The sequence below is a fragment of the Folsomia candida genome, unplaced genomic scaffold (assembly GCF_002217175.1).
Source record: "Folsomia candida strain VU population unplaced genomic scaffold, ASM221717v1 Fcan01_Sc001, whole genome shotgun sequence".
Lineage (NCBI taxonomy): Eukaryota > Metazoa > Arthropoda > Collembola > Entomobryomorpha > Isotomidae > Folsomia > Folsomia candida.
In genome coordinates, this window is record NW_019091193.1 from 1,274,267 (window position 1) to 1,287,559 (window position 13,293).

Here is a 13,293-nt window from a genome sequence, read left to right on the forward strand (position 1 = left end):
TTTACATATTTTTTTTACTTTCGTACGGCGTGTCCTAAAAGTCCTTGAGCATTAATATTGCGTCTTATAATTCCTATGAAACTTCTACATCCTGTATTTGATTGTAGTTATTTTCTGGTCAAAATGAGGACAATCCTGGACCATTTTAATGACCATGCGAAAATCTTAAAACGAGACCGAATATGGTCAGAACTACTTGGAACACCCCTCATAACAATACATAAAACGTCAAAAAACATACTAAATTTAATGCAGAAATAATAATTTCCTTTGAAAAACCGCGCGACCAAAAAAGTGGATTTGCGGCAATTCAACAATAATGGATATATCTTATCCATTAGTGTTCGAAGCCACCTAAAAGTGACAGAATCTTCCACGTGATTGAATTTGGGTCAGACGAAGCGACTTCCGGTCTAAAACAACGTTGAAGGTAAATCACAGTACCGATAAATATTCGAAAAACGTGGATTTTCTGCATGTTAGCAAAAATTGTCCCATACCTTACTAAAAGTTAAGAGCCTAATTCTGATGCATGGATAATCAAACACAAAAAATTTGGGATATCGGACGCTAGATAGGAATTCGCTAACGTGAATTATAAAGCACCACCTACATCCCTGGCCGCCCCCCCCCCCAAACTCAAAATCACGGCAAAACTTTTTACCAATATCATACTATTTCCACTCGTGCCGCCGCTAGGAAGGTGAAAATTTCGAAAAGTTTGTTTAACAAAATTGAAGTACCGTAACTGGAGATTACGGTACGAGTAAAAAAAACTCTCCAAAAATACGTTAACAACCAGGAAAAAACGAGTTCATCAATATTACAAAATACAGAAAGATGACATGAAAACTGGTCCTCATGTATGACGAGACGTACGTCATTGCTGATACTTCACAGACTCCGATAAGGAAATTTTTTCACTCTGCCAATCCACATGATGTGAATTATCAACATAAAGTTAAAATGAAAGGATAAATTCCTGAGAAATATCTAGTTTTTCCGGAAATAGACACTTTTTGCAAAATTTAGTCACCCTACATACATACGCAAGGGTACTATAAACGCAAAGGTCTATAAAAAGGAATGTTTGAAGCGGTTTCTAGGTTAGATATGGAAACTACATAATTTGGGTGACATTTTGTTTTGGCCGTACCTCGCCACCTCCAATTATGCCAAGATTTGTACCGCGTACTTATTGGATGAAGGCGTCGATTTTCTGCCAAAGACGGATAATCCACCAAATGTCCCTAATTGGGCCCACTCAAAAAGTTTTGGGCTTTGTGCAAAAGAAGATACTCTAACCTTTGCATTAAGACACAAAACTTATGTAGAAAGATTCAAATTCTATCGAGCAAAACCTGAATGGCATGTGTGTTGTCAACAATTTACCGAAAGGTTTATAAAAAAATTACTCACTACGTCAAATTCTATAGGTCATGGATTACTTTCTGGAAAAATCCTGTGCGCGGTATATATATGTATTAAATAAAACATACTTATTGAAATCATATTATTTATCCCAATGTGTATATAGATTTATTTACAGAAAGATTACATATTGCTAATGCAAATATATGTAAATATTTACATATATCTAAATTTAAATATGTCGAATTTGTTGAATGAACTAAATAAGTATGTACCACTAACGAGTGTGCCATTCAAGTCGATGGAGCTTACACATATATACATATGTCAATTAGAGACACGTCTGTGACTTGGTGGTGTGAGGTTGGTAGCTTGTCTCTGCTCCGTTTTGCACATAATTAAGATTAAAAGAGGGCGTATTTTACTTGTGAATTACTTGTGATCTTCAGAAAATTTATTACTTTGAAACATTGTTTATTGAAAAGAAAAAGTGGAATTGTAATTATTGCCATTGTATTTAATTATTAAGCTACATGTGTATTTAAAACCGTGTTGTTCTGATCTGTTAAAAAAATTGTTATTTGAATTTTAAATCAAATCAGTAATAAGTGACGAAATTTGATAGTAATCTGCTACATTATATGTAAGTTTTACTTTACTAATTGATAAGCAACTTTTATGTTGGTACCAAGATTTTTGAAACAATTCAACCCGAATATTTCATCGACTTTGCTCCTTGCTGACTTGACCTGCACCGTGACCATGGTGTGCTTGGGATGGGGAGGCCCGCCGAGCATGCTACATCGCCTTAAGGGGACGCCTGAGAGGCGACCGCAGGGGCTGGGGGTCATCTGGGGACGCCTGGAGTAACCTTCGGACTCTGCATTATTTACTGACTAAGCAAGGGGCGTATTTTCGTAATCTGCGATGACCTCATCATGTCTGGATCTACTGTCTGATTTTCTTCTACGTTGTATAAAATGTAACTTGAAACCCATTTAATCATTTTTTCATTTTAATTAGTTTAAAATTTTAAGTAATGAGCCTGTACTGGGATGCCGTGTGCTACTTGTGGATCACGCCCACAACTTGATACTTACTTTATTAACTATGTACTTGATAACTATGTACTTGATACTTGTGTATGAATTTATATTGTACGCGATATGATATATACTTATTTGACCATGTTTGTATGATAAGAAGTTTAGAATTGTAAGTAATGAGCCTGTACTGGGATGCCGTGTGCTACTTGTGTGGATTATGCCCACAACTTGATACTTACTTTACTTGACTATGTAACCCGTATATTTAATAACCTCAACCTCACACCACCAAACCGAATGTCTTGACTATTGCAAAAATGAGTAGACGTGTCTCCCTGCGTAACTATTTGTCTGGTAAATTTGTATTTAGAACTGATTATTGTACTATGAATTGTTTGATTTTTTAAGTATATCCCTATGGGCAATGCCTTGAAAGGGATTTAATAAAACCATCATACATACATCATACATACATACATATGTCAAAGGTTCTCTCGCAGCTTCTGATGGGGCTACACGCATCTCTCTCTCGCTCCTGCTACATGGATTTCTACCATCTGGGTCACGGGTGGTTGTCCAGGGCAAGTAAAGTGCGTGTCAGGGAGTATTGCCACAGTGAGCTTCGTCCACTCACACCCCCCACCTGCGACCATGTTCACGCCCCCTGACCCCACCCGCCCCAGCAACGAGAAGGTGTGCCATCAGGCGAAGAGGATACGCCGGACTTCCAGTCCCGTCAGATCTACGCTCGGGAGGACTCCCCCAGGTAGGGTATTGTTTGGTACATCGGGGTGGTGACCGTGGGGAGGAGTGGTCGGTGGAAGAGTGGGGGAGGGGATAGTGCATGTGGAGGGCAGCAGAGTCGGGTCTACGGGGGTCCCATGACCTGGTTTTGTTGTGATGGGGGAAGGGGCAATTGGGGGAGTCGCTCGGCCCCGGCTACGGCTTCCATGGGGGACGTGGGCAAAGTTCCTGCGGTCCGTGGACGCCCCCGTCCAACAACCTTCAACTGTCTGCTTCCGCATGCCGTCTCCATCCTCATTTGGATATCACCACTACCCCTCGGAATCCGTCTATGATCCCTGCCATTCATTTCCTACCTGGGTGTTTTCTGTGGTAGGGGCCAAATTGTGTATTGGGCCAACTTCCCAATGTGTTTTCCGAACCTACCACCATTTCGGTTTTCCCTCTACACCCCTACTACTACTATTACATACATATTATTATTTGATTATCGCTTGTCATGTTACTCATTATAGTATGTAGCTAGCCTGTATTGGGATGCCGAGTGCTACTTGTGGATAATGCCCACAACTAGAGACTTACTTTACTAACTTGATTGATTAGCTGAATATAAGATGAAACTATGTATGTCTTTTGTTTGAATGAATTGAATGGATTTTATGATATCATATATGATTGTAAAGGCTAAAGCCACATCGATCGAGATTTCAATAAATAAAATAATATTAATACATACATATGTCAATTATTTTTGATAGTGAGAGACATTTGATCGGACCTCATGGATGTAGATTAAAGTGTTTATTTATTTATCACAAGTTTTCGAAAAATTACTTTTTCCTTCATCAAGTGCATCATTATTTTTGATAGGCTTAAACATATTTACGGTTTTCTTTTTTCATTAAATTTCAATTTTGTAGAAAATTGTTGTGCCGAGTTCGAGCATTACCCTACTCTATAATTAAATATATCCATATGATATATTATAATCATACATACATATATACTTATATTCACATACACCTGATACATTATATTTGTGCTTTTCTGACCAGCCTTATAATATCCTCAGTGCTACTATTTTCAGGAATTTCCTCTTGAAATCCGAAACTAGAACTGAGTTGGTTTTTAAGCTCGATAATCATTAAGGAATCCATTCCTAAATCTCTAAGGTCAACTTGGTTTGGAATGGATCCTCTAGCTCGTAAAATCTTGGAAATTACTGCAACTACTTGATCTTCTAAAGTCATGTCCTTCAAACTTAAATTAACTTCTCCCACGGCTGTTTTAATGCTGGAAATTTCTTCAACTTGGTCCAATTCTATGTAATTTGGGAACCAACTAGTCCTCACATCTTCGCTCAACAAGTTTGGGACAACTGTGCCGCCCAGGTTGGATTCCATGATTGTCTGGAGTGCCTCTAGCCCGGCTGAGATTGAAAAGGGTTGCACACCAAATACATCTCGATTAAGATTGGCTGTCATTCCCAAATCCTCCCATTGTCCCCATGCAATGCATGTTGCCGGTAAGCCAAGCCGATGTCGATAAGTCGTAAGCGCCGCCACTGCTGCGTTCGCTGCTGCATAATTTCCTTGTCCCATCCCCCCAAGTAAACTAACGGCTGATGAAAATACAACAAAGTGCTCGAGGTTAAGGTGCCGTGTTGCGAAGTGTAAGGCCCACGCCCCACTAACTTTTCCGTTGTAGACCGTCTCGATTTTGGAAATGTTTTGTTGTAATAAGGTGCCATCAGATAAAACTCCAGCAGCATGAATAATCCCACGGAGAGGTGGCATTGTGCTTGAAATTTCGGACATGAGCTGATTAACCTGCATGAAAAACATACAATTTAAATGATGCATTATTATAAGTTCATGAATAAATAAATAAATTCATGAAAATTCATGAATGCATGTAATAATTATGTATATGTATTTACATAAAATAATCTTGGTAGTCTTAAAAAATTCTCCTATATATCCATATTGTCAAAAATAAAATCTAACCAACCTTGTTGTTATCCCCAACGTCAACAGATTTAATTATTACGCAGGACACATCAACCTTATGTTCCTTCAGTTTAATAATTGTCTCGGTAGTTGACTCCTCTCCTCTTCTACTCACAAGAACTAAATGTTTAGCTCCGGACGACAGCATCCATTTTGCTATTTCCAGACCAACCCCTCCTAATCCTCCTGTTATCAGGTAAGTGGATCTGGTGTTAAAAATTTGACCAGTGCGATTTATTACGACTTTCCCGATATGCTTTGCAGCCTGAAGCTCCGTCAAAGCTGCGGTTATGTATTCTGCGCTGAAAATATTAACTCTTAAGGGCGATAATGTATTGTTTTCTATCCAATGGTTGAGTTGATGAATCAAATTAATTGCTCTTGACGTGTCGGGAACACCAAGATCTTCTATTGAATATTGTACGTCAGGTCGCCTTTCATAAACTTCTCCTACGCTCCAAATGTTAAGTTTACTCATTTCAATAAATCTGCCACCATTTTTGGTGGCAGAAAGTGAAGCTTCTTTCCAACCTTTTGAAGTCAATGAGTTAAGAACAATATCGACACCATGACCTGCGGTTATATCTAGAACGGCCTTGGCGAAGGAGGTATCTCTACTGTTGTAAATATGAGTTAAGCCGAGTGCACGTAAATAAGCTCGCTTTCTGTTGCTGCCAGCAGTTACGATCAAATTTGCACCAACGGATTTTGCAATTTGAATCGCAGCCAGGCCTACGCCACCAGACGCTGTGTGTATTAATACAGTCTCTCCTGCCTGCAACTTCCCAACCGATACCAGACAATGGTACGCAGTAACGAATGCGGTCGGGAGGGATGCACCTTCTGAATGAGTAAAATTTTCCGGAAGCTTCGCTAATAGGTCAGCATTTAGCGTGACATAATTTGGAAGTGGTTCTGATTTTGGGTTCATTCCGATGACAGAATCCCCAATTTTCCACTTTGAGACTGAATTACCAATGGCTACAATGATTCCCGAGAAGTCAGCACCAACTCCGTGAGAATTATGAAACTCGGCCGTTGGCTTCATGATGTTTAAAATGTCTTTGAAATTTAATCCAGACGCTTGGATATGTATTTTAATCTGGAAAATATAGAATCAAATATTTATATAAAAATTGTTATGAGGGTACTTGAAGAAAGGTGTAATACGTTGAAGTTAAGAAAAAATGTAGCAACCTGATTTGGGTCTAATTTTAAACCAGTCATTGGCCTCTCCTCCCAAACTAAATCTTGAATAGATCGTGAAGTTGGAAGTTGAAGTTGATGGAAGTTGTTTTTGTTGGATATGTTGGATACCTTAGGAATCTGAAGTCGTATTAGTTTGGCCGTATATTTTTGCCCTTCTCTGTAACTTATTATTGGTTCCTGTTTCCATTTAGTAAGTGGTTTTTCCAATTCTCCCATAATCTGGGCTATCCTGATATCTATAACTTCTGAATCTTGCAAATCCAAGCATGTCACGCGTACATTTATGGCTTCCGTGGCTAGATTACGGGAAAAGGCAAGGAGTGGAGAGCCAACCGAAATAATTGATTCTTCGTCTATAATTGAAGCCTCATCGTGGGTAATAACAAGTAGTCTACAATTGCTTTTTTTAATAATTAGTTCTTGGGCCAGTTTAAGAAATGAACCGAGGAGTGGAAAATGTTTTCGAAGGTGATCCTCATTTAAATTATCTGTGCTGGCTGGAGCGCAAAATATAAATAAATCTGTATTCGTTAAGATATCAGATGGAACAAAATTATAACTTATCCGTGTTCCCTTTTCAGAAAGGGCATTTTCCAGTCTATCGGCTATTAGGGATTTCTCCTCCGCAATCATTAGCCAATTAGATGACTGTGTTGATGGATGTTCGTTAATATTATTTGTTGCTAAAATAACGCCCATTCCCAAATCTTTACTTTCTAGGAACTTTGTGGATTTGAATCCTACACAAGCTAGTACATTTATCCAACCCTCTAATCCCAGAAGGCAATGAGCAATGCGATGAGCGTCTTGAAATTTCCAGTAATCCTTACAATGACCAAAAACAATGTCCACGATAGGTGATGGTCTAAATTGCTCTCCAATTAGTAAATGTCCTCCAACGGTGAGTAGTCCTTTAAGATTTGAGCAAACTTCTTGAACGTCTTGGGTTGCATGAAGTACGCTAAAGGCAATAATTATATCGTAATTGCCCTTAAGGAAGCCCTGACTGGTCGCATCCTTTTGAACATCAAAAGTGCAGTACTTAAATGCTATGCCCTGAATTTTAGGCATACTATTTTTGGCTGCAGATAAGAATGATGGTGAAATATCGGTAAATGTGTAAGATACAGTATAATCTTCTAAAAGCGGAATTAAGTTTTTAGTTGCACTCCCTGTACCCGCTCCTACTTCCAAGATGTTCAAGTGGCATCCATTCTTATATTGATTTTTGAGCAAAGTCAAAAACATAGAATTTAAATTTTTGAGCAATCCAATATTTGTTGTAAAATTTTTGTACAATTTGTCTGCCGAGTAGTCTATTTGTATTGATGCTGCTGCTGGGAACAGATAAGGAAGTACCGATTCCTTCCCGAGAAGAAATGACCCAAGTTTGGCACAATAGAAATTGGCAAACTTCCATTCTTCAACCATGCAGTGGTTGATTCCTGGATCAACGTCTTGAATTCCCTTGAAATCTCGCACTACTTGCCATTTGCAAGGTTCGAATTGCTTTATATATCCGGCTTGTTCGATATGATGCATCAATTGCATAAAGAAATTTGGGTTTAACCGTCCCAGTCCAAGTTCAATAATTACATCTTGGGCGTGTAGTTTACTTCCTACACCCCATGGCCAACCAAGTTTATGAAATGTTGATGCTATACGATTCAAACAGAAATTTTCTAGGCGTTGTACTTCTATACGCTCATCATGGGAAAGTTCAAAGGGCTTTGGAAGGATAACGGTACTGGAGAAAGCGTCATCTATTGGCCTTTCCTTTGGCTTCTCCAATCTTCGCCATTCTTCTGCATATATTGGAAGAGACTTTGTGATATGGGGTGCCAATGATTTTTCAAGAAGCTTTATACTTGTGGAGACTGTTGTAAGCCCAGATATTTTGGCTACCTCAGTCCATAAGGATTCCCTTGAATGAATTTCCGGATGTGTTGTTTTGACAAAAAGTCTTACGCCTTTTCCAGACCCAACAATTTTCAGTGACGTTTTATCAATCGTTTGTGGAAGCTTATGTAACCCCAAAGATTGAATTGCAACCGGTAATCTCAGCCTATTTATTTGATTGTTACCTATCAAAAGGCTACTCTGAATTAAGGAATCAATTATGACGGGATGGATGAAGTATCCACCGGGTTTTAAAAGATCGTCCGCTATGTTCAAATTACATGTGATACTGGTTGTTTCAGTTTCACAAACTATATTGTTCAAAATCTTGAATTTATTCCCAAAATTGTAACCAACAGCTTGCATTTGGTCATAGAGATCCCCAATTTCCTTTCCATTTTTAATATCACAGGTAGATATGTTACCCATGTCTTGATCCTTTCCATTAGATGCATCAACATCTGGCGATATCACTTGGGCAACAGTCGAGGCATGCATAGTATGGGCACCATGCATACCAGAAGACGGTTTTCTGCTGAGAAAGGAAATATTGTAGATTGCAGACTCTTCGTTTACTTGTACAAGTGTGTAAAACTCAGCATTCGTCCCCATCGATAGAGCAGCTTGAATTCGAAAGTTACTCAATTCAACCCCAAATCTAGATGTCCGAAGGTTTTTATTGTTAATGCGTTTAATTGCATCAACTGCAGCGAATGTCATTTCAGCGTACGCAGCCGCTGGGAAAATAATGTGCATTCCAAGTTTATGATCACGAAGCCATTCACCGGTTATCGGGTTATTCAACAACCGTGACGTCGTGTTAATAAATGTATAGCTATTTACTACCATTGTTGGAAAATATGTTCCCAGCAATGGGTGAATCTCTTCATTAATAAAGGATGATGGCTCATCGGCTGGGCTAGTGGTGAACCAGAATGCTTCATCTGTCGTGAAAGGGTATAGCGGTACAAGGCTTGGTATTTGGTGAAGCGGTGATAGTGCTAAACTTGCCCATATTTCGGACCAATCTAAATCAAAACCGTTGATGTATAGTGAAGAAGCAGTATCCAACATAGTTATGATATCGTCTGCTCCTTTCCTCAACGAAGGTAAGAGCAGAAGTTTTCCATTCAATGTCTCTGTAGATGATGCTGCAACGCTGCTCACTAATGGACATAGTATTGGGTGCGGGCCAACCTCCAAAAATATCGTTTCAGCCTCAGATTTCAGTGCTGCTTTAGCTCCTCCAATAAATTCTACGCGTTGCCGCAGGTGTTTCCTCCAGTAATTTGAATCCAGCGTTTCCTTCCATTCGATTAGTCGTCCGTAAACTGAAGATATGTAATCGACAGTTTTAAATCGAAGCGGGTACTTAAATTGAGCCGCTCCGCATTGAAATTGGTCAAGGACAGGTTCTAATGCTCGAGAATGGAATGCATAAGATACGTTTAATATTGTATTTTTAATTCCTAATTTATCGGAGAAGCTCGAAAATCTCGAAATAGTTTCCTGTGTGGATGAGATTACCGTTTGTTCAGATGAATTTACCGCAGCAATATCTATCCAGGTATCTTGTTCTGCCTCTTCATTTATAAAATTGTTTATCAAATTTGTAGTTATGGTTTCATCTGCTTTAAGTACAAGCATTCCTCCTTCTTCCAGATTTTGAAAAACTCTCGTTCTGGAGGTCACTAGCAATTCAAGAGCAAATGGGAGTGACATCGCCCCAGCCGTCACTGACGCTGCAAATTCCCCGAACGAGTGTCCAAGCACAATTGAAGGAAGAATACCCCATGTACACCAAACTTTCAGAATGCAATATTCGACAGCAAATATACAAAGTTGTGAATAAATTGTTGTGTCAGTGCCTTGAAAGATTAACGCCTTTATATCGAGTCCATAATTCTTTGTTAAGATACCAGCTATAAGATCCAGATGATGCCTAAAAAGAGAACAATTTTCGTACAGACCTCGTCCCATTCCCGGATACTGGCAGCCTTGTCCAGGAAAAAGAAAACAGACTTTCGGTTTAGTATGTGTCTTCTGCGTCGTTTGTTCTTCTTCGAAATCGTCCGATAAAATAGCTTGAATTAGGTCTTTTCGGTTCCGCCCAACCACTGCGTGCCGGTATTCCTTGAAGTGGTCTCGACAAATTGCAGATGTGTAACAATAATCCGCTAGCTGACTGTCTGCATAGAAGTATATGACAATTTTTTTTATCACATTTTAGGTGTAAAATTATTAATGTAGAAAACGGCTTCATACCGTCCAAATTCTGAAGAGCATATGCATGTCTTTTTCTCAAAGCAGTCATAGACGATGGACATTTTGCTGAAAGTGGGAGGATAAACGAGCGAATCCCATTAGATTCTGAACTCCCAGTGTGCTTAGGCATGGAAAACCGTTCAACTATCAAATGCGAATTTGTCCCAGTAATTCCAAACGAAGAAACACCCGCATATTTTCCTTTCCATGGTGTCAATTCCAATGGTATATGAAAACCTTTCAAATTTAGCTTAGGATTAATGGCAGATGTTAGTCTCTGCGGTGGGATAGCACCATGCTTAATCGCCAGCATTACTTTAAGCAATCCTGCTGCCCCTGATACACTCTCCGTATGACCAATATTTGCCTTTACCGATGTAATTATCAATGGCTTTTCTCGCTCAGATTCTTCAATATTCAATTCATACGCCAATCTAGTTGCGGCTACTTCAATTGGGTCCCCAACCTTAGTTCCAGTTCCATGCATTTCCAACCAGTCTATGTCAAATGGTGAAACGCCGGCATCCTTCAAAGCTAGCGTTATCGCCCTTGCTTCTCCGTCGATAGTTGGCGTGCCGGTTGATCTCGTTAGACCTTCTTGTGAAGTTCCATAACCAGAAAGTATGGCATATATTTGATTTCCATCCCGCTTGGCATCAGTCAACCGCTTCAAAATGTACATAATTACACCCTCAGAACGTACAAATCCGTCCGCATTGGATTGGAACACCTTGCAACGGCCGGACGGTGATAGCACGCCCTAGGAAATCGAATATAATTAATTATGACGAAATGGCTTATCTTATTAGTGAAGGTTAATATACATACCTGGAAGTCTTTGTAAATGAAGGGTTTCAATATTAGGTTTGCCCCACCTACAAGTGCCAGGCCGGTCTTGTTGTTTCTCAAAGCCGCCATTGCCGCTCCAATGGAACATATTGTTGAAGAGCATCCCGTCTCGGTTGATAAAGCAGGCCCAATTGTTCCGAACGTATGCGCAACACGAGCCGCTGCGTTGCCCATTGAACAACCCAAATATCGTCTTAATTCGTTGCCAGCGCTAACTCCGGATTGCACAAGCAGGTCACTGTAATCCTCTCGCCAGAAGCCGAGATAAACTGCTGCATCCGTCCCATGTATAGTAGATGGTCGAATTCCAGCGTCCTCTAGCGCCTAGAATTTCAAACAAATTATTAACAAGCTATCTTGAGGTAGAAACGAAATAGGACTTGCTACGGACTTCCCAACCCAACTGCAACACCATTCGTGCCTGTGGATCTGTGTAGTCCAACTCCATTGGGGACATTCCCCAAAATTTTGCGTCAAACGTGTCCACCGGACAAGACAAATATCCAGCTTTGGTTGAAAGATGTTCAGGTGTTAACTTCGTGCTGCCACGTGCAGGAAGGAATCGATCTTTTGGCGCTTCTCCAATAGAATCCACCCCATTGACAAGATTATTCCAAAAAGTGTTGTAGTCGTTAGAACCTGGGAGTCGACAAGCCATGCCAATAATTGCGATAGGTTCATTTTCAGATTTAATCGCCGCAGGCTTATTCTCCAATAATGGGATCGTTGTTGAATTCTCGCCTGAAGTTAATTAGTAATTAAAATTTGCCTTCAGCAATAAGTAATGAATAAAAAATATAATGCTGTGGCGATATCTGAGTCACCAACCCATGCAAATAAGGATACAAAATATAATATTTTGGAGCCCCTACCATTTGGGGCAAATCTAAAACTGACGTGATCCCAAAGGCTGAAACTGCATGCTACCGGATTTTCATCCTCCGCCATGGTAACGACAAAGTCAAATATTTTTTCCAGTTTCGAGCTAAATTTAACAAAACATAACAAAGTCGATCAAAAATTATCACAAAATGAATGACATATAAATCAGGGAAATCATATATTAAGTAATATCTATGCAAACATACCATTCCATAAATGATATTGCGGGTCCCACAAATACTGCAGAGTTGCTATGACCAACGGCTTCATTTTTGTATGTTTCCACAAGCCATGGAATATCATCAACTTCTCGTACAACGCCAACCCATATTGACCCCCTTTCCTTGGCTCCGTTCATCATTTTGGTGTTAATCTTACTTGATTTTTCCTGTATTATGGGATAAATATTCCAATCAAAATTAAATCCGAATTGGTTATTAACACTTGAAAGGTTCCAATAGGAATGATAATTTCTGGTGTAATATTAGAGATCACAATGTAACTTTATTAACAATATGCACCTGTATCTTTTATGTACAGTATGTACATACAGTATGTAATAATGAATTGACCCGATCAATATAATATGTATGTTTCAGTCAGCGTAAGCATACTTTTCGTTTATGTTTGCCCGGCCAATAAAATAAGTTCTTTTGACTTTGAGAATAAAAATACTTAATTCATTATTGTGCAATAAATAGCCGATGTAGAGTAGGATATAAAAAGTTTAAGTTGTGAAATAACTTGTACCATAAATAAAATCTAATACCTTATTTGCAATTCTTATTTGTTTCTCATAATATGTTTTTGTAAATAATTAATTTCACGGGCTGTTGTGTTTCAGAAAAAGTAAAACTCGCTATTTGGAAATACTACCTGGAAATAAACAAAGTACTTAAGTCATTGTGAAATTTATAGCCAGATTAAGTTATGATAATTAAATAATTGTATTTCGCCGCTGAGAATTATGTGTTTCAGATACCCCATAACAAAATTAATTGGCTCCAGTTTACACGTGG

At 39.1% G+C, this 13,293-nt stretch overlaps 1 protein-coding gene across 1 annotated transcript; it reads right to left on the reverse strand.

Annotated features, from left to right (window-relative positions):
- Nucleotides 1-3,947: 3,947 nt before the first annotated feature.
- Nucleotides 3,948-12,719, reverse strand: LOC110842253 (phenolphthiocerol synthesis polyketide synthase type I Pks15/1). The gene is made up of 8 exons (XM_035845352.1): nt 12,481-12,719; nt 12,265-12,377; nt 11,784-12,133; nt 11,372-11,716; nt 10,544-11,303; nt 6,368-10,467; nt 5,172-6,272; nt 3,948-4,990 (listed from the first exon to the last, which is right to left on the reverse strand). Exons 1-8 carry the CDS (start codon nt 12,633-12,635, stop codon nt 4,193-4,195), a joined length of 7,722 nt encoding a protein of 2,573 aa, XP_035701245.1. The 5' UTR covers nt 12,636-12,719; the 3' UTR covers nt 3,948-4,192.
- Nucleotides 12,720-13,293: the final 574 nt, after the last annotated feature.